This window comes from Dryas octopetala, chromosome 2 (assembly GCF_963921425.1).
Source record: "Dryas octopetala chromosome 2, drDryOcto1.1, whole genome shotgun sequence".
Lineage (NCBI taxonomy): Eukaryota > Viridiplantae > Streptophyta > Magnoliopsida > Rosales > Rosaceae > Dryas > Dryas octopetala.
This window is the reverse complement of record NC_141367.1, coordinates 30,241,874-30,267,352: the sequence shown is the minus strand read 5'-3', so window position 1 is coordinate 30,267,352 and position 25,479 is coordinate 30,241,874. Positions and strand designations below refer to the sequence as shown.

At 35.3% G+C, this 25,479-nt stretch overlaps 3 protein-coding genes across 4 annotated transcripts; all 3 read right to left on the bottom strand.

Moving 5' to 3' along the window:
• Window positions 1-10,823: 10,823 nt before the first annotated feature.
• On the bottom strand, window positions 10,824-13,209 carry LOC147295514 (Zinc finger C-x8-C-x5-C-x3-H type family protein). The gene is made up of 3 exons (XM_086233813.1): window positions 13,081-13,209; window positions 11,941-12,644; window positions 10,824-11,491 (listed from the first exon to the last, which is right to left on the bottom strand). Exons 2-3 carry the CDS (start codon window positions 12,625-12,627, stop codon window positions 11,165-11,167), a joined length of 1,014 nt encoding a protein of 337 aa, XP_086089939.1. The 5' UTR covers window positions 12,628-12,644; window positions 13,081-13,209; the 3' UTR covers window positions 10,824-11,164.
• A 3,160-nt stretch (window positions 13,210-16,369) lies between these two features.
• Window positions 16,370-19,917, bottom strand: BBX27 (B-box zinc finger family protein). Of its 2 annotated transcripts, none has more exons than XM_086233812.1 (6): window positions 19,816-19,917; window positions 18,607-19,238; window positions 17,831-18,205; window positions 17,538-17,759; window positions 16,859-17,145; window positions 16,370-16,738 (listed from the first exon to the last, which is right to left on the bottom strand). In XM_086233812.1, the coding sequence occupies exons 2-6, from the start codon at window positions 19,123-19,125 to the stop codon at window positions 16,606-16,608; spliced, it is 1,536 nt and encodes a 511-aa protein (XP_086089938.1). In that variant the 5' UTR covers window positions 19,126-19,238; window positions 19,816-19,917; the 3' UTR covers window positions 16,370-16,605. The 2 variants fall into 2 exon arrangements, with proteins under 2 accessions (XP_086089938.1, XP_086089937.1); XM_086233811.1 differs by having other exon boundaries at window positions 18,607-19,282; window positions 19,816-19,909.
• A 642-nt stretch (window positions 19,918-20,559) lies between these two features.
• Window positions 20,560-24,002, bottom strand: LOC147295512 (Ubiquitin-like superfamily protein). The gene is made up of 7 exons (XM_086233030.1): window positions 23,920-24,002; window positions 23,735-23,810; window positions 23,482-23,543; window positions 23,193-23,335; window positions 22,590-22,800; window positions 21,368-21,539; window positions 20,560-20,881 (listed from the first exon to the last, which is right to left on the bottom strand). The coding sequence occupies exons 1-6, from the start codon at window positions 23,923-23,925 to the stop codon at window positions 21,372-21,374; spliced, it is 666 nt and encodes a 221-aa protein (XP_086089156.1). The 5' UTR covers window positions 23,926-24,002; the 3' UTR covers window positions 20,560-20,881; window positions 21,368-21,371.
• Window positions 24,003-25,479: the final 1,477 nt, after the last annotated feature.

The window sequence follows — 25,479 nt, the reverse complement described above, 5'->3', positions numbered from 1 at the left end:
CACCTATACAGGGCAAATAAAAGGAAAATAAATTAGGAACAATAAAAAACACTCCACATAAAAGCAAGATAAATAGTAAAGCAGAAATATAGCTCACAATAACAAGTTTAGAGTAGGAAAAGTTAGAGAAGGAGATGAGTAGTAAAGAGAAAAACAGTAGTACGGAAAGAAGCTGGGTTGGTATGGAATATATTACTCTATTTGGTAATAAAATCAAAGAAGAAAGGGAAAGGGAGAAACCTAAGGAAATTTGTGAGATGGGTGGAATAGGAAAGAAATTATTGGTGTTTAAGAAAAACAGTGAGTTTTCTTTCATTAATTCTTTTCCCAATCTCCCATTTCAAAAACTTCCTGAGGCCAGCCTTTCCCACTCCTTTATGCAAGTTTCCGTCATCAATGGCCTGGAGACTCTTCTACTTGCAAGTTGTGACTCAGTATTTATGGTTAGAGCAATCCCGCAGGAACAGTCAAAACTCTGCGGTTACTCTCGGATTTCAAAAGTTTCAAATCCGCATTGATTACCGGCAGCGTGTCTCGGACTGTAAGAAATTTGAGATAGCGTTCTGACTCTGGGACCATGCTTAGCAGATTCTCTCTTTGCTTCATTAAAAAAATAATTAATTCATTTTTACCGATAAGAAAAAGAAAGAAAATCGAAGACATTTCAGTATTTTCCAGTCATGTCAGGCACGCGAATCGTAAAGCTACTTTTATTCGGAAATGACTATTCTGTCCCCTACGTTTGGTCTTAGTTTCTTCTTGTTTTAATTTTTTGATCGATTCTTATTAATTTATATATTGACAATATTGTTAACAATTAAATTTAAAAATAGTAATTTCATTAAATTTAGATGAACGATTCTTACTTTTGTGAAAGTGCAATTATATTTACATAATTAAATAAGAACAAGGGCTAAATATCCGGCAGGAATGGTCGATGATTTGGGCTTTTTAGAAACTTCGATATTACCGGGATGACATGTCAAATTCTTAACCTGGAGTCACTGAGCGCTTAGTATGATCGCCGAATGCGTGATAGCAAGTCACCGATTGCACAGTCTTATTGCTGAACGCTCGGTACTGATTTATCAGGCTCAAAGTCTCAAAATAAAAGTAAGCTCGGCACCGAAGGAAGAAAACTACAGCTCTTTTTATGTTAAATTTTAACTCTAAAATTATGTTCAAAATCTCAAAATAAAAATTTAACATACATTTTTCATAAACCTTATTCTACATACTTAGATGGTAGAGAAAATGGTGCTAAACACTTGTTGCAACGCTCACTAATTATAATAAAAACACTACCTTAGTAAATTCACTAAACTTTCAGCACTGTCAAATAAAAAAAAAAAATGTATCTCATTTATTTTGACTCGAGATGAGCAATATGACCTGGCATCTCCTTGTTGAGGTAAGTTATTTTCTTTTTTATCCTTATCTATACTTCTAGAGTTGAGACCTACACTATTTATTTATGACATGTTTACAAATTATGAAGAATTAAATTAAGGAAAAATTAGATTAAAAATGAATTAAATTCTCATTAAAGTTGTTTATTAAATTATCTAAAATAAGAATAATAATGATATCTTGAATATTTGATTACTAAATTACATTTGTTCTAAATAAATTATTTTATATACTAATTAATTATATTAAAATATAATTAAAAAAAAAAAGAAATTGAATTCCTCCCAAATAAGAAATTGAATTATCCCCTCCCACAAGAATCTAATTTGTCTAAGATAAGGAGTTCAATTTCTAATTTTATGTGAGACTATGAAATCGGGAAATCAATTTTTTATTTTAATTTCAATTTCGGATTCGTATGTATGTCATTAATGTAAGAAATGCACTGATAAAATAGAACTGGAAAACACACAATATAGGCATACAGCTGCTTAAGAAAAAACAAAAACTAGACGACTTTAATTGGACTTAACAATCTCCGACACTCACAAAGAAAATATCTTACAAAGGCCTAAGCATGGCTTGGGATGAGGGTTGCAGGCAGGTGGAGATTGAGTATGACTACTCATTTGGTTCAGAATGCTGGAGGAAGTTGATTTACAGAGATTGAACTTGATCTTTAAGCCATATTTACAGGGAGGCCAATTGTGCTGCTGACCAATTGGCAGAGATTAGTCATGGTCTTGATTAGGGTCTGCATATGTTCTCCTCTCCCCTCTCTTCTATTCTTTCTATCTTAGATGGTGATCGTATAGGTCTTGGTAGGATCAGAAATCTGATGAGTCTAAACAGTTGGACAAATATTGATTAGATTAAAATCTGTTAATCCAAACAAACTTAAACCACTATTTTGGATTACAGTTTGACAAACAATTGGATGTCCTGCTGAGAATCACTTCGTTTGTTTTGACAAATACTTGGTCTCCCTTGTTGTGACCTCCAAGTTCAATATATTTTCTCTGGTTTCTGTCGTGCTCAGCACACCTCAGTTCATTTGCATCATGAATCTGACACTGCAAGCTTCTAGCTTTTGGATCTGCCAAAAAACAGTTACAAAAATACCAAAACCATAAAGAGGAAGCCTAATCTTCAAACGACGATATATGCTTACACAGATCCAGTCCAAAATAGTGTGTACATTGGGGATAAACTACACAAGTAATTCAAAATGAATCACCTTTCGTAACCCTTGCAAATAAGTTATTCAAAACCGTTCATTTAACAGCAGATAAATGACCGGCTAAAAGGGCAAAAATCAATTGAAAATGTGTTATGAACCAAAGAACAAATAAAAGACGAAACATACATATTCACAAAAAATAAGACAAGTATCCAAGTAGAAATTTATTTCATAAGAAAAGTTTGAGCAGGAAGAAAGGAAAATGGTATTGTAGCATGAGAAAATCTAGATGTGTTTGGTATTTGGTAACAAAATGAAAGAAGAAAGGAAAAGGGAGAAACCTTAGGAAATCAGTGGAATGGGTGGGGTAGGAAAGAAGTAATCTTGTTTATAAAAGAGATAAACAGGAGTTCTACTTCTTTTCCGACCTTCCCATTTCAACAACTTCATAAGGCCTGCCTTTTCCCCACCTCTCTCCCAAGTCTGCTTCCTCCATCAACTGTTTTGGTTTTGGTGCCTGGCCCTCACTTCACCCTTCCCCATTTATGGACTCTGGAATTCAAAAGTTTTCAAATCCGCATTCATTGCATGAGTCACTTTTTTTGTCTTTGAATTCAAATCCAATGCGCCCACAGAATTATATCCCTTTCTTTACTTTACTAATTTACTTGATAGAAAAGAAAAGAAATGATAAAAGTAAAAGAGCGAAAGTTAAAAGCAGTGTCGTCAGGTATTCAATTATCGCCTGACTTTTTCTTGGCCAAAAAAAAAAAAATTATCGCCTGACTTTTTCTTGGCCAAAAAGAAAAAAATTATCGCCTGACTTTGTTTTAACTTATACAGAAAGATATGCAGGTCACCTTCGTGTTCACACAGAGGTGTAACAGTTGGCATCCTACTAATTTAGAGTTTTAATTCAATAATTAATCATATGATTCATTTGTTTTTACTCAAATAATGCGCACAAGATATGGTTATTATATATTGTCAATTACTGTCACTTCATCTAAATTCGAGTTTAACATATAGTCAATTGTCATTATAATACTCTAACACATTGGTACTTTTTTAATAATATTATTGATATGTTGGAAATCTAAATTTTATAGGACCTTAATTTCTGATTTGGGGGTTGTTTTATTGGATCACATTACTCTTTTTTCCATCAATGTGTTGCTGCCTTGCTAGTTAAATCAGTTGAAACGAGGTTAATTAATAGTCGATGGTGTCATTCTTAATGAAATTTGGCGCATCACAGATTACAATTCACAAGTTCATTTTCCTTTACTTTTGGCCAAGGAGTTCATTTTCCCTTAAATTAAAGATTACAATTCAAAAACCACAAAAAAAAAAAAAAAATTACAATTCACAAGGGCAATAGGCTCAAGGCATTAAAGATGAACCAACTTTATGAGTGTAGTCCAGTACAGATGAGCAAAGAGAGAACATCAATTGATTCTTGTGGGGATAGGATATGGCACTATGGCAGTACTCATTATCCCTTCCTTCATTAGCCATTCCTGACGGACTGAATTGGAGCCAAATATTGAGAATAGCATATATGGATAATCAATCTTGTTGGAGATCAGTAACAATAATATAATTGCTTACACTTGAAGACGAATATTGCATAAAAAAACAGAAAGAATAATGAATAAATAAACATATAGATAAAAGATAGAGAAATTCTACCCAAGTGCAGAGCTTACAAGATTGAAGCAAGTGATAGATAGATAGGGAAAGGGAGAAACAGCTGGAAATCAGAGGAATGGGTGGTCTGGGAAAAGACAAGTAGTACAAGACACTAGTTACTACCCACTGGATGGTCTTTTCCTGCGACCACACAACCCACAACTTCCAGCTGCACTCTCCCATTCCCTTTTCATCTTGTTAATTTCGTACTAGTATTTTCATTCTTCTTCTCAATCGTAAGAAAATGAAGGGAAAGAGAGGAGCATGAGGAAATCATTGGCATGGGAGGAATCGGTAGGATAATAATTATAACAAAGTAAGGAGGTGCCAACTCATTACTACTTTCTTGCCGAACTTCCCATGCCCAAAATTTTCCTCAAGCTTTATCTCTTTCCCTTTTCTCTACAGCCTACAGGAACAGGAAAGAAGACACAGACCCAGTGAACATGTAATTCAAGGAACTTTGCCTTTTAACTACGTTTTGTGTTGGAATTCCAGATTCCAAAACGCGTTTTTCTTGTTTATTTAACATGTTCCAAGGAATCTTGGCCAAAAAAAAAAAAAAAAACATGTTCCAAGGAATAAATTAAAGGGGAAGAAGATAAGAACAAGAAAGCTAGCGGAGGTAGGAGTGTTGCGTGATTCACTACCATGTGATAAGAGGACAGTCACGTGTATATGCAATGCGTTGTTAGAAAAACAGATTATTTATTTAGGACATGACATGATGATCCATCCATATTAACGATTATTAATTTAGGACTAGTGGCTGGAAATTCGAATCGATGGATGCTTTATATTCGTTTATTTATTTGCCCCTTTTTTCTTTGGTAATAGTTGGGTAATAGTCTGTAGATTGGGTGGGCTGAGCCCAGCAACTAGCTACAGAAATCAGGCCTATCATTCTATCAATACCCAAAACATCAATCATCAATGGGTTCCAGAGTTTTGTCGTGACATGTGACAACTAAAGCAACCAAAAATAAAATAAGCAAGAGAACTAGCTTTGATTCATTCATTCATTCCAATTAGAATCAAATAACATCATTGGAAACAATTTCTTTTGGGCGGTTTGATTGAAATGGTGTTCAATTTTTAAGAAACAATTCGGATGGACATAATTCAAGATTTTAGTCGCCTATAATGGTGATATATCATATATGCATTGGATTTTTTTTTTTTCTATAGTAAAAAAGCATGAAATTCATTCGTTTGGCCATGAGATGACCATACCTACATTGAAATGATACTCAGTAACCCAGCTGGTGTTTCCAGAATCCAAAGTTAAAGGCAACTAGCTAAAGAACATAATATAAAATTAGCATAGGATGGGATACAATATTAATGTTACAAGGGCTGTAACGACCAACAAATAAGATAAATGGACCTCAACTTATCTACAGACCAAACCAAATCAAACAGAATGTATTGATATTTGATACATTAAGTAAAAAAAAAAAAAAAAATATATATATATATATAATACAGATTGCTGAAGGTTGAGGAGGAAAATTGCAATGGGTTTATGGGAATAAATGGGACCCCAACCAGGATGGGCTTTGCTTTCGATCTCCATATTTATCATAATTCTCATAAGAAGGCACCAAAAGCGAAAGCACCCCTCTGAAGACTGTAGACTCTGTGGTCCTGTACATACATATATCTATCTTCCTTCATTTGCTAGATTGGCATCACCTGCATGCAGCAAGCAAAGCCTTCCCACGCCCAAGTCATATATAATCTTAACAAATTAAGAAAAGTAGAGAAACAAAACCTGTGATAAATTAAATGATACATAGACAGCCTGTTAATGATCTACCTGCTCGATCTGGTTATTAAATAGCAAGCATTCGATCTACAAGAATACTAGTAATTAAAACAGAATTATAATCTTACCGAAATGCATGGTACTGGGTTTCTACAGACACTCTGAAATGGGTTAATTTGTATGAAACTAATTAATTCATGTGTTTAGTTCTGAGTAACAAAAAGAAGAAAGGGAAAGGTAGAAAGCTTAGGGAATTGGTGGAATCGGAGGCGTAGGAAAGAAATTAAGGAATGATGGAGTTCCCATTCATTCCTTGATTATTTCTTTTCCAGCCCCCGATTCCAAGAAGTTCCTAAGGGCTGCCTTTCCCACGACTCTTTCCAAGCAACCAAACAAGATTATTGATTCACTCGCAGGAAATGAAGGGAGGAATAAAATAGCTGGAAATCATTGGGTTAGGAGGTCTCGGAAAGGAAACAATGAATGTATGAATCCTTTCCGATGACCTCTTACCCAAAAATTTGCAGCAACTTTTTCTCAACTCCTATCTCGCTCACTCTCACTCACTCATTCATGAGTCATGACTCATGACTCATGACTCACTCACCATCTTAATTTGTATAAAAAAACAAATGTTTTTGTATAGTAAAAGATTCGGTGGTGAATGGTGATAACATTTAAGGGTTGAAAATAAATGCATTGATGGATCGAGACTCAAGACATGAGCTGTCCCTTGCCCTTCCCTCCAACGAAAAGCCAAAACGATGGTGGGGTAACTAGTTAATGGAGAATCTTGACTCAGAAACAACTAAACAAGTCAGAATTAAAATTACAAAAATGTACATTTTGCCTCGGATTCTAAAATGCGACTAATTTCCTTCACACTTCAAAGTCCTATAATAATTAATTAATAAATATCTACAACATTATGTTTCAGACTGCCGAAAGCCATAACTCACGCATCAAGTGGTGGCAGTAGTGCTACGAACATTAAAAGTCCCGCTCATTTTTTAATTGAGTTTATTATACTTACATTTCATGAGATTTATTATCTTTTCACGTACACTCTATGAAATTTTAATACTTACACATATACTTTCTGAAGTTTTAAAATTGTAAAATATAATTTCTTATAATAAGACAAAAATAATAAAAAATTATACAAAAAAAATACTAAGAAATTAAATAATCTAATAAGATTATTCAAGGTGTAAGATCCAACCTGTATACAACTATTTTTTATTTATTTATTTATTTTCTTATAGGGATTATATATAACAGTTTTAAAACTTTAAAGAGTGTATGTGTAATTATTAAAACCTCAAAAAGTGTGTGAAAAGGCGATAAACCTCAAGAAGTATAAGTGTAATTAACTCTTTTTTTATTATAATAAATAACAAAAGAAAATATATAAATACCCTTATTAGTAAAAAACTTTAAATTTTCAGATTCGTACAAGTCAGTGAACAGTGCACACAGTGCGATAACACAAAATGTATATGCCACATGGCGAGGGCTTAGAGTAAAATGAGACCAAAATTAAAAGCTTGGTAAAGTTAGTTACCAAAAAGTCTGGTAGGGAATTCAAATTTATGGAGGAAAATCAGAGACCATCGATTATTTAAAAAATAGTAGGAAGGTTAGCTAAAGAGAGAAGATAATATGAATAGACTGATTAGAAGTTGAACTAGACATTGATAGTATATAAAATAGTAGACTGATTAAAAGACTGATCCTATTTTTTTCATTCATAAGTTCATTATCAAAATTATTTGAAAATCATTTCCGATATATTAGATATTTTACATATATGTGGTCCGACAAACTGATGTTTAAACAAAATTCACATAGCCTAATTTTTTATAGAAAGTCTTCAAAAGGAGGTCCCATTGAAGAATTAATGAAATTTTATGTTCATTTGTACTTTTTCTTCGGGAGTAATCGGTACATTTTCATTCTTTTTGTCAATGGGAGTAGTTGGAACATTTGGCGGGCTAAGCCCAACAACTTGCTACCGAAATCAGGCCGATCAATACCCAAAATATTGGACCCAAAACAAAAAACCCAAAATATTGGACCCAAAACAAAAAACCCAAAAGATCAATTCTCAGCCCCTCACATTACAAGGAGTTGAGTCTACCCAAGAATTGTTGAACTCCCAAAAGAAAAGATAAAACAAAACTCTTGCACTCAACTAGTTTCTAAATTTTGTAATACTTGAATAGGCAATCTTTTGGATTATTGGGATACGAATTAGAGTACCAGGGCAAAGCAAGCAGGAAATAGAATGGTGAAAGCAAGAGGCAGTAATTTTGCTAGTCCCTCTTGTTAAACTTGTTGTATTCTTTGAAAATTGGATGGACATAAGATATAGCACAGCTCGATTAAGATTTTAAGTCTTAATCTAAGAATAGAGATAATAAGCCATTTCCGTTGTTAAGCATTCGTAGTTTTACATGGCTTAGCATTAAAGACCTTTGTAGTGCTTGTACACATCCATTTTATTTTCCTCTTAAATGATATTTATTTATACATCTGGAGAATTAAGAAGTTGAGAACCTAGTTCCAACTCCTTTACTTAATACATCAACAAAGAGATTAGAGAAGCAGAGGGTAATTGAAATCAATAAGCTTTAATAGACGGCTAACCAATCTGTTTGATAAATGAATGACACAGAGATTTAAAAAAAAAAAAAAAGAGCAGGCGAGCGTACCAGTTAGCAGCAATGAGCAACAGAAAATGGGGGAAAAGGAGGAACCAAAGGAAATGATCGGAATGGGTGGGATCGGAAAGAGAGATGGAAGATGATGAACATGTTTTCCTTCCGACTCACCCATATCCAATAACTTCCTCAAGTCCTTTCTCCCTTTCCCCTTTCTCCCATTTCTTTAATTCAATCCTTCAGAATTGGAGATAAGTTTGCGGCATGCGTTTCTCTTCTCTCCTTAATCTGCCTTCTACCCTAATGGGCCGCCCGATTCCCTCCTTGGCTACTGGGTTAGACCCGATTTTCTCCATTTATTGGCCCGATCTTATTTTTTCAAGCCTTTACATGGTTTGGAGTTGGTGTCAAATGAGTCAGCCGGCCCGAGCATGGCAATGCCATGACACAATTAAAATAAGCACGACACAAGTAAATGAGGGTTTAGGTAAGCACGGCACGAGTACAGACACGAAATGGATCATATACCCTAAAACCAAGTACGACACAAGTACGGGCACAAAATAGGCACAACTCTTTTAACATTGTTTTTTCATTTTAAGAGAACTTTTTAACAAGAATATTTAATTTTTATGCAAAAAAATGTTAATATTTCATTATAAATAAAAGAAAATATCATAAAATTAGTTTTCTCACTAAAAAAAAAAAGCCCATAGACTGAATCGAATACGACACGAAAACACAATGGACTCAACTTAAACCGTCGGGCCGGTCCGTTTGACACCTCTAGTTTGGACTGATTCATTTATAAGAGGAACCAAACTTGGACTCATGCGTTTCCAACCCCAGTCCTCTAATTTTTTTTTGTCCTTGACATTATATTTTTTCAATTAAGTTTAATTTATACGATCTCCGATTCTTTTCTTTAAAAAAGCTTAAAGTTGGTTCAGTCAATAAATTTATAGTTTGTTATATAAAAAAAAAAATAATGCTATATTTACCATATTCGTATACCACATTTTTATACCATCTCACGTATCGTTACTTTATTGGACAGAGTTTTTCTTTTTCTTTTTGGGTTTTTATTTTTATTTTTTAGTATCCAATGTATGAATACCATGTAAATTGCCATATAAGGTGGTATGAAATTGTGGTTAAAAAAAAGAATAATATTATACTTACCACATTCTTATACCATTTCACGTGTTATTACTTTATTGGACAAAGTTTTTCTTTTCCTTTTTGGGTTTTTATTTTTATTTTTAGTGTTCAATGTATGAATGTCATATAAGTTGTCATATAAGATGGTATAAAATTGTGATATAAAAATATGGAATATCTAGCACTACTGAAAAAAAAAAATTATAATTTAGTTTAACATCTGACCGAAAAAAAAAAAAAAAAAAACCTTTAGTTTAATAAATAATATTCTCTTTAGTTTAAACCCAATAGGGTGTGAGCCGTGTGGCCCAGTAGGCTGCACTAAAGCATATAAGCGGTAAACACATAAGGTCCAAGAGGCCTAAGACCCAATCTATTTTGCAATCTACACCACTTGAAACAAGATGGGCTCTTTCAGTTTGCTATTTTTCCCAACCTAAAGTCAGTCGCCTGCTAATCTGCTAAACCCTAAAGTCAGTCGCCTGCTAATCTGCTATCACTGTTTAAAGTTGATACATGGTGATGACCAAAAAAAAAGTTGATACATGGTGGTGCGAAGGAACCTATAAATGGCAAGATATATAAAAGGATGCATAAATCACAGTTGGGATAATATGGATGGGATGGGGTACATGGGCTAGTGCCTGTCCCCAGCAAAACTCAATTTCACTGTAAATAAGTGGGTTTTCAGACAAAATTAAAAGTAATAATTTGTTGATGAAAAAGTTAAAATAATTGTATGATCAAGAGCAATTAAAAGAAGACCACTACTTTAGCACCAAAAACATAAAAGAGCATTACTTGAAGCACAACACAGAGGAACATTACAGAAAGAAACTAAGTGAAGTGAGAGGAATAGTTTTGATTCATTGATTCCAATTAGAATCAAATAACATCACTAAAAAAAGTTTCTTTTGGGTTGCTTAATTTGGGATGCTTCAAAGTTCAAATGTCATATTTAAAGGAACCCAAATGAACAGATACAAAAAGTAAAGAGTGCATATCTCTCTAGAGTGTCTAGAAACATTAACTATTATCCACCTTCTTCTTCTGGGACCGAAGCTTTATACATTTTCCTCACTTTTACTGCAGCAGCATGTACATATATGACACTAATTATTATTGTTACGTTATGCATGTCCGCCATACTGCGTATACTTACCACATGATAATGAGTACTATATCCGATATTCTCATTTGAGGCATATGTAATATAAACATGTCTACTTTACTCAACCTCATCAATTTCTCTTATCACTGTCGTCATCATCATATACGAAACATGATATTTTACCTGTCCAGCTTGAGTGGCCTGGGCTTATTGTGACCCATGAACTTCTCCTCGTCAGTGAGGGCGTGACGGAAATGGCATCGATGACCATATGGACAGACAACACCGGAAAGCACCATCCTGCAGACTTCAGTCTTGTAGCGTGGGTGGCGAATCACAGGGCGCAGCTCCTCGATCCCATGCGCGAATTGGCAGTGGTCTTCGTATGGACATGCACCGCACTCCTGCCATTTGTTGCACAGCTCTGTCTTGAACATGCCTTGGTTGTACACCTCAAGTTCAAGTGGCTCCTCCTGCTTCACCCCTCCACGAACGTACACCTTTTGCTGCACCATCATACACAATCACTTAAACATGGAAATATACAATCATCTCATCTCTTATCTTGCTCATTTTTACAAACAGGACATGCGCATTGCCATATATAATTATTGAATTCAGTACCAGAAATTAGTTTTACTCAATTATGAATTGATACTTAAACCAAAAAAGAAAAATCATTATGAATTCATACTATACATATTTTATTAGCGTAAATATGAAAATTCATTAGTTTGTTCACATTTATGAACACTAAACAGGTCAAGAAAGTACTCTCTGCTCGATCGATGGAGCTCATCCTCCATTGGAATTCTACCAATTTTTTTTTCTCAAGCTAACACTAAACAGTAACAATCAAACACACCAAGCAAAATCAAAATTAACCCCCGCGGTAATTAGATTAAAGATCAAGCATGGCATGAATAAAAGCAAACATAGTAAAGTAAAGGCTTACTGAAGAAGCATTGAATGTAGTGGCGGTTCGAGGCCGAGTCACGGTCCGAGTCCGAGCGGCGGCATTGCTAGCACCGGCCTGAGCACCCTTCACGTACCCGTTGGATCTCACAGAGATACTCTTCGGCAGCGAAAACCTCTCCACGTCAGCATTTTCGGTGTCCTCGCTCTCGATCACGCTCGTAGGGCTCTCGTCGGAAACTTCCTCGTCCCCCTTTTCATCGATTCTCAGGCCGCGAAGCGCGTTGACGATCCCAAACGGCGTCCTCTGCACGGAAGCAGAAGCACTGGAGGAGCCGAACTGTTTCTGGAGGGATGCGTGGATGAGGAGACTGAGGTTCTTGTTGAGCTCGAGGTTGACGGTGCGGAGGTGGTTGTTTTCGCGGCGGAGAGCGTCGGCTTCCTCGGCGGCCTCGTGAAGGCGCTTGAGGCAGAGGCTGTGGCGATTGACCATCTCCTGGTGGTCTTGGACGAGAACCGAGTGGTAGAGTTTGTGGTGGCGGCGAGTTAAGGTCGCGTCGGAGTCTGATTCGGTGTCGTACGGGGTGAGGGAGGGTTTGGGATCGAAGATAGCAGAGTAGAGAGAAGCGTATCCAACGTCATTTGATTGAGGCTGTGATTTGAGCGGCGATGAGGATATTGTGGAGGTGGCGCCATTGGCGGTCGAGGAGGTGGTGTCGTTCTGCATTTGCGATTGGAGTTTTGCTGTGTATGAATTACAGAACCAACACAAACAATGATTATATAATTTTAACATTATCAATAAAAGCAATATCCAAACAAACACGAATCATAATCTTCTTGCAGTTTTCGTTTGATTTTTCTTTTAATTATATTCCGGAATTTAACAGAGCACTGTTCTGAATCTCTGAATTCGCGTTCGAGAAAATTGATCGAAAAAGATTGAGAAACAATTTCGCTTAAGTTTATACTTCAAGAAATGGATCAAAGTCATAAAAAACAGGCTAATTGAGCGAAGCAAACAGAGATTTCACATATCGAGAAGCAAAATAGAGACGAACAAATTGATGAGAAATCGAACTAAGATTAAAGCAGATTACGAAAGCTGTTTGGATCTTTAATCAGAAAGCAGTACCGAAATAACTAATCGGAGAGAAATTCAGGAATAGTAATGGTTTACCTTCAGAAGCTGCAGAGAAAGCAGAACAGAGAAGCTTCGCCTTCTCCGATCTGAGAGAGAAGAGTTGAGGAATGGAGGTGCATTGCTGGTTTATAAGGGGCGGGAGATTTGGAGGGAAACGAAAGTAGCGAAACGTAGCCGAAACCGTTTTTGAGACAGTGCTCAACTGAATGCCATCTCAGCTTTACGATCGAAGCAGCTGCTACGGTTTTTTACTTGATCTGCCCTTCTTGTTAGACCAGCTGCTTCGAACTAGCAAGGGTGGTTTAGTCATTTAAAATCATCGATTCAGTTAAGACTGAGGAGCGAGTTGTTGTTTATTTCGCTGATTTGAGCCTTTGGATTATGATGCATTGATGATGATCCAACGGTGTTCAAATTGTTCAAGAAACACACCGGCAGTACATAATTTACTCTCTCTCTCTCTCTCTCTCTCTCTCCCTCTCCGTCTCTCTGTGTCTTCGCCTTCAAGTTCCCTCAGTCACGTGCGTGCATCAGTAACAACCCCAAAACATCTACTTTAAATGACTTTATTACCCTCACATTTAGATTTTATCTATGGGGTACAGACTCACAGTCTCACTGTGATATAATGTCGCCGTGTCTAGTCTAACTAAATTAATAGATTGGTGTTAATCTCCTCCATGCAAGATGATTAAATCAAGTCTCCACTCGGACCAAGACATAACTTTTACTTGTTCAAATAACAATTAAGGTGAAGCAGGGTTAAGAACAACGAATCTCATTATGATAAAGAGATTCATTTTGCAAGTTCGTTATTACGGGTAGTTCCTACAAAGAATCGGACTAATGACGTATATAATACTTGAATTCTCAATATAGATGCTACATAGTTGGTACTCATCCTTTAGAGACTATGAGGCCTTGTTTGTTTCATCTTCTTAACAGGGACTGGCTTAGTTAAGACTTTAAGCCCATGTTTGGTGAGCTTAGGATTAAAAAACACGGGGCTTAGTGAATCCTCTCCAACTTAAATGAGCTTCTTAGTTGGGCTTAGTGAAACCCGTGAAAATGTGGAGGTTTAGCTAAGAACCTCCTTAGCTGGGTCTACCTAAGACAAAACTTTCATCTTCTACAGCAATCCAACCCATTTCTTCTACCTGCAGCAACAACGCCAGTCAACGCAGTGCAGCAACAACGCCAGTCACACACACACTCTTTCTCTCTGCTCAATGCCATGGCGCTTGCCACCGTCGTCGACCACCAAAACAACCACCACCTCCACCTTGAGTCCCTCCCTCTCATCGACCTCCGCCTCCTCTGGTGCAGCGACTTTTTGCAACTTCTGGGGTGCTTTCCTTCACTCGTTTCCATTTGTTTTTTTCACCATCATATAATCACCAGCCCCTATAAAACGGCATCTTCACTAACTTTCCCTTCAACCCACTCTCACAGACTCACACTCTCACAAAATCTGCAGCAATCAAACCACCTCTTCATCATTTCCTTTTCTTTGAAGCATAAAATACAAACTCAGCCCCCCATGGCGGAGGTGGAGGAGGTGGAGGAGGCGGAGCTCTCTTTTTTTTTTGTGTTTAATTTCTCTGTGTTTTTTCCTTGATGGCTTGATGGCTTTTCTGTGTTTTTTCCTTTTTTTTTTCTTTAATTTCTCTCTCACTAGATTGCCTTGATCTATTGGGTTCTTTGGGGATTGATATATAGAATGGATGACTTGAGATTTTTCTGGGTTCGTTTCCTTTCTTTTTCTTTTTTTTTCATGTTTTTATTTTCTTTAATTTCTTGATTTTTATTTCCAATTTTTTTTGGTGGGTTTTGTTCTTCTCTCTTTTTTATTTTTCCCTTTTTATCATTATTAAATTGTTAAAACAAAAATCAGACTTGCACCCGAGGAGTTGGGCTTCTTTGGGAATCACTAAATCAGTGTAGAGAGAATTGGTTGGATCCCAAATTTGTTTAATTTCATGCATTTTTTACAATGTCATAAAAACAATATTGGAATTGTTCAAAAAATTCAACAGTAAATAAGAAAGTTATAGCATTTTAAAAGTGGTCACCCCAATTTATTGCATTGAAACTATTTTAAGAGATTTTATAATTTAATTATTTAGGTCTTCAAACTAAATTGAAATTTTTTTATAATTAATATGTTTAATTATTTTAAAAATTAAATATGGGGATTTATGATTTTGTTTCAAAAATTAATTTTTCAACTTGTTAGTCCTGCACTGCACCAAACATAGGACATGACTATTTTCATTATCCAGGTTGTTAGTCCTGCACTACACCAAACATAAAGGCAGTTCTTAGCTAGCTTAGTCCATGCCAAGCTAGTCCATGCCAGTCCCGATAGCTAGTCCATGCCAAGACAGTCCTGTGAAACAAACGAGGCCTGAGTGTAATAGGAGCATCCGTCGACAAAAGGATCACCCTAAGATGATATGAAAAATGTATATTTTTCTTTTCGTAAAAGTTCTCAATTTATTTGAATGTGTTAATTACAATTTACTATTAGATTCGACATATTTTGCTAGATGTATCTAAAAATTATTCGATTCTTAATTAAAATTTTACTCATTTTAAGATCATCGCGTATAAATATACTAAATTATTTAATTTTAATGGCTCCACATTTTTATTCTTTCATTATAAAAAAGGGAAAAAAAATTATAAGAAGGTGAGGTGAGACGCAGCATATGCTGTGAAAGGTGGTTAGAGAATTAGGATTAATATGATTGCTTGGTTTGGAAGCTTATTGAGTAGCGGGTGATGGTGATTGTCTTGGCCTTCTTTCCCTTGGGGGTCTTCAATTTCTGGTTGTACTTTGAAAATTGGTTTGGGAGGAGTTTGCTTCTTTATCACAACTATAACTACCTGTAAGTCAGTCCAATAGCTAGCTCTCCCATCAAAATCTTATATCAAATGTTTGGTGAATCATAATTAATATATAAGATCCCCACATTCCCTCCCAATAGCAGTCTTGTCACTCTTGCACACACGTATTTTTTTTATTTATTATTGCAATATTGTCAACTTGTCAAGTTACTTACGTACACACAGTTGTGGGTGCATTTTATAATTAAGCCTAATCATTAATCTTTAGCCAAACTGCTTTCTATATAGTTTCTCTTTCATTTTCATTACAGTTTGGCCAAGTTTTATTTGTTCCACGTAGCTCTCTTAATTGCTAGCTGGATTTCATTTGGGATTGGGAAAAAGACCAGTGGTTTTCATGCACATTTCGCCACCTAATAAAATCTTTAATCCCAAAAAGACCCGTGAATATTCTTAGGTATATATGGACTACTTGACAATGGGATGACAATAAAGAGCAATTATAACTTTTCTTGAAAACAAAAATAAAGATACATTATAATTTTGAGAACCCTTTTCTATAATTTGTTTAGAAAGCTTACAGGGCTTCGTAATTTTCATTTTGTCGAATATTCTGCCTTGGCTCTCTACACTAGTGTATATGATAGCACCATGGTACTGATTCATTTTGGAGATGGTATATGTACAAAACCACAAGGTGCATGCAAAGGTTCAATAACTACTTGTCACATAATTGGAATCGGAATTGGAATCGTAGTCTTCTGTCTTTACAAATCGGCCTTTTACCTGCTTATGCACATCAATTGTAGCTTTCCCAGGTAGATATGGAATTTGTTTCTCAAGCCTGAAAATAACAATGCATGTGCTGTAAGAGAGCAACACTTAAAAACGACACATTTCTATCTGAAATATTTTATTTGAGAGGTTTAGAAGACATGGCGGAATAGAGAATTCTTATGCTTACAATCGGGAATGCTTCTTCTCTTTGTACTTCAACATGGCATTTGCTCTTACTTCCAAATGTCCACCCTCCAGGTCACGTGAAAGACGGTTACCATGACAATCAGCACCACTGCCATCGGCAGAGAACCTTGAGATACAGAATGACATCATGGTTGAAGAAGATGGTCGAATAGGACATGGAGAATCCATGCTTCCAGGAATGTTTTGAGCTTTGTAATTAGAGTGACCCGTATCTTTGTCCATGCCAGCAGACTGATTGATGTAAATAGATGAAGCCTCTGATGCATCCTGCCAAATGATTATATAGGAACAGAAATAAGAAAAAGTATAAATCAGAAACGAGATGCATAATTAGTACCTGTTGTTTAAACATTATACACTGCAAGAATATCAAAATCTCACATCTACTGTCTCAAAAGGTTCATTAGTGATTACAGTGTGAAATAAAATGACTTAGAGAAGCTTTTGACTCTGCCTTTGATTCTTGACGATTTCAGAGTGTTCAAGTCATTCTGTGCTATAGACATTTTTGTTAAAGTACGCATTATGAAATGAACCAATCCTAAGTCCTAGCCTCAACAAGCACTGCTTTGTTTTACAATTATTGACAAAATGAACCTTGGTAATTATATTATGGTATTTCTAAGAATGAAGAAAAGGGAAGTCTTAATTCACACTACCGTTGCTCTTGCTTGGCCATTTTCCGATTTATCAAGGGACATATCCTTCCGCACGGAGGAGTATGCATCTTTATGATCAAGCAGTGCTCTGATAGAATCTTGATCACCTCCAAATAGTTCTTCAAAGTTTCGGAATGTCAAATCAACATCAGGTATATTAAAATCATCCTGACAAACAAGGTCTTCACAAACCCCAAGGTCTTGCATATTTTGAGACCACAGCTGCAAACAAATAACTGATTTATTACCTCATGTCAGTCCAGATGAATAACTTGAACTGATATTGATCAAACCTGACTACTTTGAACCGGATTTCTGTACTGCAAAAAGGATTCTGTATGCAACGGAAGTCCAATAGTTGAAGATGAAGGTAAATGCTCCAGTTGTGAAATTGGAAATGGCAGAGGGTCAACTTTATGATCCTGAAGCAGACTGTCTCTTTGCTGAAACATAGTACCAAGATTATGGAAATGTTGTAAATGCTGATCAAGATTATCATTGGACCTGTTTGAAGTGTGATTTACTACTGAAGAAGATAGTTCACTTTGTTCTTGGCCACGTATCAGAAGTGAAGTGCCATTCCCCTCAGTGAGCTGAAGCCTTTTCAACTCAAGAATCTGGTGCAGAATAAAACAAGTGCTTTTTTGGTCTTGACCTTCACGAGATATCTGCAAGATAAAAGACATCAATTGAGAAGACACAATGCACACTTTAATTGGTGTATTTACTCAAGCATTCACACACACTTTAATGTGTGAAACTTTTGTGAATGCCGCAGACCAGACACAGGAGATTGCAACTCATCCTTCATGGGGGATGTTCATTATCCAGAGAAACTCCAATTCTGATGCTCTCAAGTCTTTTAAAAGCATTGATATTATAAACTAGATACAAAACTCTTGAAAACTAATGCCTTGTATTGATGCAATAGAGAAGGGGGGAGAGGGGGTTACAGAATCATGGTCTTTTATCATTAGAATTGTCATAATGAATATTTCAATAGTGCCAATTACATTTTCAGTCAAGATTAAAGATTAAAAAAAAACACATATATATGCTTCCTGCCTACCTTATATTGTTGACCGGTTGATCCCACTTCAGATTCAGAACCCAGAACCAGGGTGGGATAATTTTGTTGTTGTGATGTTGGAAGGCCTTCAATATGTGAGCAAGGCTGTCCATGAATATCCAAGTTTAACACGTTTGAGTCACCAACACCACAAGAAGCGGATAGAGTCTGTTCCAGATGTGCAGTACTGTCTACCTCATTCAATTTGAAACCCCACAATGCTGCGAAATCCTTAGCAGATGGGCAACCTGTGTAACTGCTGATTGCCTGTTTCTGATGTTGGGAAGATTTGTGCAGCCTCCTGTCACAGACATGGCACATAAACATCTGGTGACCCAAACACTGAACATAAGCTGGGCGGTATCTGCATGAATCACATAGGACAGTGCGGTGATGCCGGTTAAAAAGAGTGTTAGCCGAATGGACCTTTGCATCACAAGATAGGCAAAGATGTGCTGCATCAGCTTTGCAGTACACAAGCGGCCTTAATGCTGAGCAGAACTCACAAAATTTCTCCATTTCCTGTACTTCACAATAGTTATCAAGACCTCCAGATCTTTAAAAACCTCATAAAAGTGAAGCTTCACATTTGCAGTCCACCAAATTGAAACACCAATTCTGCTGAAACCCTACTGCTTCCAGAGATATTCAACGGTAAAGATATTGTCTTTTCTAACTAGGAAGGAAAAGAAAAAGGTTTACTGCTACAGCTTCTAAGATCTAAATAAGACTCTATCTTAACAAGCAATTGAGTGCAATTAAACCAGACAAGCTGGTTTGCCCCAACATCAATATACATTTCTCAAATTCTTTATAATGCGAATAAATAAGAATTATTCTCTATTAAGTTCTTAAATAACATCAAGTTTCTAAGCTGTTAGATTAGATACAAAAGGTGATGCTGAAAAGCTAAGGTGAGATGCATATCAATGTATGTCAGTCGTTCATATCATATCCGATCGAATCATTGGGAAACAAGTCATTGAACCTTATAATAAATCATTTATATGTGAAGCACAAATTACTTTCCAAAGATCAACATTTTATGATATGAAACTAGTCGATGTGAATTAGACATATATACCAAAGTTTGACAATTCAACACAAGTCAGCAATTTCAATTATGCAGAAATTTACAACTGAGAAACTTCAGAAGAAAGTTTCCAAAAACCGAAGATCTTCGAAAAATAGGAACAAAAAATAAAAAACCTGTGATTTTCCCTGGAAAATAAGACGCTCAGAGTCAGTGACTGAGCCCGTCTTCTCTTCTCCTCTTTCTTTTATTATCTTCCTCTTCTTTTTCTGCTGCTGTTTGTTTATCGTTTTTTAACTCTTTTATGGTCTGACGTGTACATCTACGACTGTAAACTTTCCAGCGTGGATTTGAAGACGTGGCTCATGGACAATGGGACCATCACCCACGTTATCCCATGAAATGTATGACCCATGTGATGATTGTCATCCAAATCCAAATCCAAAATCTTACCTGCTTTCGCCAAATGGGTGTGAGACTTAGCCACCATGCCTTTGGGGTTTGGGCAATGGGATTTTCTTTTGTATTATTTTTTTAAAAAAATCAATTCAAACACAGGATTTCGGGTGTCTAAACCTCACCTTTATATTGATTTCCTATTTATACGTGGTTCCTCAATCATATTATATGCTGACTCTATTTCTATTGGTACAGAAAAGTTGGATAATAGTTAAGATTATGATGTATTCTATATTCATTTCTCTCCTCGTAGAAAAACAAAATAGAATTACAAGGTAGATACACTTGTGAAGGAACTATTTGCAGTCAAAGAAGTGAATCGTACCTTACTGATAATGGAAATAGCTCGCGTTTTAATATAGTTCTCGTCTTTTATTGAAATCACTTTCTGAAAATAGCTTGTTTGAGAATCAGTTTCTGAAAATAACTATAAATCATTCATCCGACAACAATCAAGAATCAACTACACAACTGGCACAGCCCACACAAACTGGGTACTATTAACAAGACAAAACCTTGCACTCGGCGAGTTTAGACATGAAGAATTCGGAGTCCACATAAGATTGTGAAAAGTATTTTCTTTTCACAACATATGTTTTCATGACGGCTACTTTAAAGCTTCCTAAACAAATTCAAAATATAAACTACACTATACAATTGGAGAAGGAAGCACCACTACAAGGACAACAAAAGTCGTACTAAACAATCTACAATCAAGGCCATTCTAGCCCCCCAAAAATGATCAACAAGTTGCTGGTTTGAGTGCCTTGGTTGACGAAACACCTGAATTCAAAGAAGAAGCAATGAGAATTTGAAAGCACGTTGAGTACATAACAGAACACCACAAAATATTTCACACTTAAAAGTAGAACTCAGACTAAATTATTCATAACAATTTGCAAAAGATAACAAATAGATAGCTAAAACAAAAAGTTACTGACAGCAGCAACAAAACAAGTAAAAAGAGGGTTGAATCTAGGCAGGGTTTTCTTCCCAAAAACAACAAATTCAACTCTGCTAGAATTCTGTCCCATTCAAAAAATAAAAATAAAAAATTCTGTCAGTGCTTCTTTTTCAAAATTACCAAATCTCATAACTGAATGAAAATATGATGTGCTCATACTTTCTTTCACAGGACAAAGATGTGTTTATACATAAAAGTTAAATTTGAACCAAAATAAAATGGATAAAAGGATATGCCCAAAAGCCAGAGTTCAATGAAGAGAGACAAGTGGAAGGTTGATTGCCAAATGATCAATGATACATTACCATGTCACCTCGATATAACATGCACTTCAATAATGTCATTGTCCTCCATTCCAAGGGCATCAGGTGTGGCAGCTGGACCTATTTTCTCCCCATCAAAACAAAACACTAAATTCTGTAGGTCAAGCTTAACCTTATCTGCATACATTTTGAAGAGCCGCTCAAACTTGTCATCCTATTAAAGTAGAAGAAATATAATTATGATCTCATATCATATAGCCCATATATATATGAAAGCTTAGGCCAAAGAAAATGGAACAAAGTAACATGTAAAAGAAAAGTGGGAGAAGAGAGAGAGCAGAAAGGGACTATGAAAGGAAATGTACTTTATGGAAGAATCAACACTTTTTTTTTTTTTTTGAATTTCAGATTTACAAAGAGTAGGTAAATGTACCACATATTCCTTTTGAAGAAATTTGATTAACCACAACATGAAATATAAATCCACAAAGATGAGAGGGGAAATATGCAGAAAATATAGTTGTAACAGTACCCAAGTTCAGGCAAGAGAAAGGGCTGGGTAAAACTTTGCTGTATAACAGTGTTTAATGAATTTTATAAGATCTAGATATCAACAGCACTAGTAACTTCTGATAAATAAATAAAATTTAGCGGCCACATGCATATTAATTCTTAAGGCATAAAAATTTAGAAGTAAAGAAAAGCACTATCCAAGTTGAGGTGAAATTTACATGGCAAAGAGCTAGTGTTACTTTGCACCATCACTTTCTTAATGCTTGCATTGTTTTGTTTATTTCAAGAATATTTATGATTCTATTACATCTTTGTGAATTACTTTATGATGTTTTTTCATGCTTATTGATAACAATTAGAAAGCTAAATCAATAACCTTTTTAATTCAGTATCTGCTACACTTTTCCATCTTCTTTCTGCTCTACATTACCCAATCAAAACCCTCAAAATTCATGAATGTCTGAAAAATTGATCCAAAACCTTTAACATGACTGCAATAGTGCTCAGTGATAAGAGCTAGATACCTATTCTCTAGCCTTTTTTGTGTAGTTTTTTTTTTTTTTTTTGGTAAAGTCCTACAAATAATTTTGCAATTTGTTCATAAGAGCAAACAGAAAGCAACAGCATAAAATATTGCTGAACCCCCACTTCATTTCCTACCATTAATAACTGGCCATAGACTTAACAATTTTAAACATGATAATGACTAAACAAACATATTTTACAGGTTCACACTTTCTGCACAACGTACCATGTATATGCGAAATTGCCTAACTCCATCCTTGTCTTGAATAGATATAACTATTTTGTTTCTTTCAACATGGGGCTTTGAAGGTTTGTCTGCAACAGTCTCCAACGACGACTGCACTGAATTACCGATTTCTCTTTTTGCAGACTCCTCCACAGCTCGCAACACAGTTTTAGCTGATTGTGTAAATGATGCCAGCTCTTGCTTTTTTAATCTACATGCATGGATCACATCTAATTAGCAAAATTACGTTGCAAAAGAGAACCCAAAAGAAAAGAGGGGGGAGGGAACCAAAATCAACAAGAATAACTATGATCATTAATTCTAAGAGCCAAATAAAGGCTTAATGTTTAGACTAATAAATTTATTAAAAGCCAACATTTTTCACAAAGATCGCAGAGACGGTTCCTACTTCAAACCATCTCTCACATAAGCAATCTGACTCTTAAAATTAATAATTCTAAGATCAATAGCCACATGAATTATACCATACTCAAAAGGGTCTTATTCTAACTTCTTTCGACACCATCAAACAAAGTTACATATGGAACAAGAAGATTTTGTCAAAGAGCAAAGCAATAGCCACAAACCCAAAATCTAGAATACCTCAATTGCTTTAAGGTTGAATCCTCACCGCGCGGCTTAGCATCAGTGGAAACCTTGGGCGGAGGAGGTAACCAATCCTCCTCTTCCTTATCTTCACAATCAATAACATTTATCACCTTCACAGTGTCATCAACCTTTTCAACCTAATTCCAAAATTATCCAATAATATCAATAAAATAAATATTCATCAAAGACAGACATTGCAATTTATAACAGTTCCTCTTATCACATGGAATTTGATTTACCCGCACATTTTACATATGAAAGTGAAATAATATGAATTTGTTACCTTGGAATTGGAAATCTTCCTCCTTTTCCGAGGAGAAGCTACAGGCGCATCTAAATCATCATCTGCAAGAAACATAAAAGGCAAAGATATTAAAAGCTTCAAATACTGAAAGTCAAGATTCAACCTTGTTGAATTCAAAAAAAAAATAATAATAATAAAATTAGAATTTCAATTCCCTTTTTTTTATCAAATATTCACGAAATTCATGTTTCCTCTCAAATTAATCAACCAAACAGAGCATAGAAGAGCTCACCGTCGAGGCAAACGACATTGAGAGGCTGCACGCGCCTGTAATCGAATAAGGGCTCAAGCTCTTCGGAAAATTCCTCCTGGAATCAGAAATCACAGTCGGAGATACTTATAGTACATAATTTAATTGAAAAATAAAATTAAAAAAGAAAAGAAAAAGAAAAACCTAATGAGGAATTAGAGCCTCACCATCATCAACCTCTGAAAGCAGTCTCTGCGTCTCTTCAATTTCAGTCAGTTGTAGTTATTGAGTGTCCCGCCGAATTCGAAAGCCCAGGCCCCAATAAGATTAAATAGTTTATAACTTTTTTTTTTTGTTTTGGCCAAAATAGTTTGTAACTTTATGATTAAGTGACCGTCAGGATCCAAGTCCCGGTTATGGGTTTGGGCTTGGTGATCGGGTTGGGTCCTTAGTTGACCTAATAACCCAACATAATGTGTATGTCCTGGACTGGATCGAACAGCACAAGTGTGAGACTGAGTTGAGTTTATTTTCAGATCTTATTCGGAATTTTTATTGTTGTAAGAAATTTAAAATACAGATAATATTAAATTCGTAATCTATGAAAGTTTCGCAATTATAAATCTAATAACAAGTGTATGAAATGTAAAGCCTCTACCTTTAGAAATTTAGATTTTCATCCCTCAATAAAATTTAATTTTCATTAAGACTAAGTGGTACGATTAGATTTTGATTTTAGATATTTTCATGTTATAATCGGGACTAAATGACCCAAGTCGAAGACTACGCTACATTTTTAACTGACACCAACCAAATCATCAAAATGCTCAAAACTATCACAATGAGGGGGGGACAGGAAAGCCACCCCTAGCTCAGTCAGCTTGTCTGCCACCATATAAAAAAATTAATGTACGCATACTTAATTATGAATATGATTGCATCCGCACTCAATTATGAGTAATAATGTAATTACAAAGAATTGCGCATATACAAAAGATTATAATTAAAATCTAATCTAACACTTAAATATAATAAAAAAATTATTTTATTTAAGGATGAAAATCTTGAACACTTGTGCAACAAATTAAGTTAAAAAACTTCCTTAGAACTCCAAATAAGAGGAGATAGGAAAGCCGCCCCTAGTTCTGTCAGCTTGTCCGCTCCCATATTTAATATACGCACACTCAATTATAAATACAATCGCATCCGCACTCAATTATGAGTAATAATGTAACTACAAATAATAATTTAGCTGCCCATATATAAAAGATTATAATTAAAATCTAATCTAACATTCAAATGTAATAAAAATTTATTTTATTTAAGGATGAAATTCTAATTGTTCCTATCTTCTTTAACACTTGCGTAACAAATTAAGTTCAAAAACTTCATTAAAACTCCAAATAACTGACTACTTTGACTTATTATTTCTTTGAGTCTATTTAAGAAAAAGGCATTTATTTTCAAGACATTTGTCAGAATTTGTTAATTATTTAATTTGAATGGTCTTACATTCCACGTAGCCCACCTCCTTTAATTTGTTTTCCCACATTTTCTGTGACTCCTTGAATGCTACGTTAAGAACTCAAAGAATTTACCAACGGGACAATTTTATGTGCTTCTAAAATAGAAGTTCGCCTTACTGCTTTTATATTTTCTAATTGATAAGAATGCATGTCGAAGGACTTTCAATTAAAGTAAATTACAAAAAAAACTCATTGGTCAAAAACTACTGTATATGGATTATTTTTATAAATATTTTTTAATTGTTTTATAATTATTCAGAA

What these genes read in the sequence shown, in the direction of transcription:
- LOC147295512 (XM_086233030.1), bottom strand. An exon ending in GGAAGATTTCCAATTCCAAG is followed by an intron (nt 23,336 to 23,481) that starts GTAACAAATTCA and finishes TTTTGGAATTAG; the next exon opens with GTTGAAAAGGTTGATGACAC. An exon ending in TCAACCTTAAAGCAATTGAG is followed by an intron (nt 22,801 to 23,192) that starts GTATTCTAGATT and finishes CCATGCATGTAG; the next exon opens with ATTAAAAAAGCAAGAGCTGG.
- LOC147295514 (XM_086233813.1), bottom strand. Translation starts at nt 12,627, where the DNA reads ATGCAGAACGACACCACCTCCTCGACCGCCAATGGCGCCACCTCCACA. An exon ending in CTACATTCAATGCTTCTTCA is followed by an intron (nt 11,492 to 11,940) that starts GTAAGCCTTTAC and finishes ATGATGGTGCAG; the next exon opens with CAAAAGGTGTACGTTCGTGG.
- BBX27 (XM_086233812.1), bottom strand. Translation starts at nt 19,125, where the DNA reads ATGGAGAAATTTTGTGAGTTCTGCTCAGCATTAAGGCCGCTTGTGTAC. An exon ending in CAACCGGTCAACAATATAAG is followed by an intron (nt 18,206 to 18,606) that starts GTAGGCAGGAAG and finishes TTTATCTTGCAG; the next exon opens with ATATCTCGTGAAGGTCAAGA. An exon ending in ATGGCCAAGCAAGAGCAACG is followed by an intron (nt 17,146 to 17,537) that starts GTAGTGTGAATT and finishes ATCATTTGGCAG; the next exon opens with GATGCATCAGAGGCTTCATC.